The sequence below is a fragment of the Chaetura pelagica genome, unplaced genomic scaffold, assembly GCF_000747805.2.
Source record: "Chaetura pelagica isolate M959 unplaced genomic scaffold, ChaPel_1.0 scaffold156, whole genome shotgun sequence".
Classification (NCBI taxonomy): domain Eukaryota; kingdom Metazoa; phylum Chordata; class Aves; order Apodiformes; family Apodidae; genus Chaetura; species Chaetura pelagica.
Window position 1 is genome coordinate 953,421 of NW_009953694.1, and position 449 is coordinate 953,869.

A 449-nucleotide genomic window follows, 5' to 3' on the forward strand; every position below is an offset into this window, starting at 1 on the left:
TGCCGGAGCCGGCCCGCGGTGCCGCTTACCTGGGGCCGGGGCCGTGGCCAGCAGGGCGGCCAGCGCCGTGGCCAGGAGCCGCATGGCCCGCGGGGCGCCGGGTCCCGTCTCTTCCCTCTCTGCTGAGCTGCCTCCTTCTTCTCCTTCCCGGCCTCTCGTCTCCTCCCCGCCCGGTCCTCCCTTCTCCCCTTGCCTTTCATCTCCTCCCCTTTCTCCTCCTTTTTTTTTTCCGGTTTCTTCCTTCCCTCCCTACTTCTCTGCTCTTCCCACAGTCCTGCCCCCTTTTCAACTCTCCTCCTCTTTTTCTCGCCTTCTTTCTTTTCCCCCACCGCTCTCAGGGCTGTGGGGTGGCACTAGGGCTAGATAGGGCTGCTCTATCTGTAGTCTGTGAGGTTCCCTCTGTGCCCAAAGGACATGGATCTTTGCAGGCGGCAGGTGGAAAGCTCCCC

General features: G+C 63.3%; 1 protein-coding gene across 1 annotated transcript in view; it reads right to left on the reverse strand.

Annotated features, from left to right (window-relative positions):
* The window catches only part of VSTM4 (V-set and transmembrane domain containing 4), a 33,320-nt gene extending 33,203 nt beyond the window's left edge, over positions 1 to 117 (reverse strand). Inside the window, exon 1 of the mRNA XM_010000346.1 lies at positions 30 to 117. Coding sequence (XP_009998648.1) covers positions 30 to 84 — 55 coding nt within the window. The 5' untranslated portion in view covers positions 85 to 117. The remainder of the gene's footprint in view (positions 1 to 29) is intronic.
* Between the last annotated feature and the right edge of the window lie 332 nt (positions 118 to 449).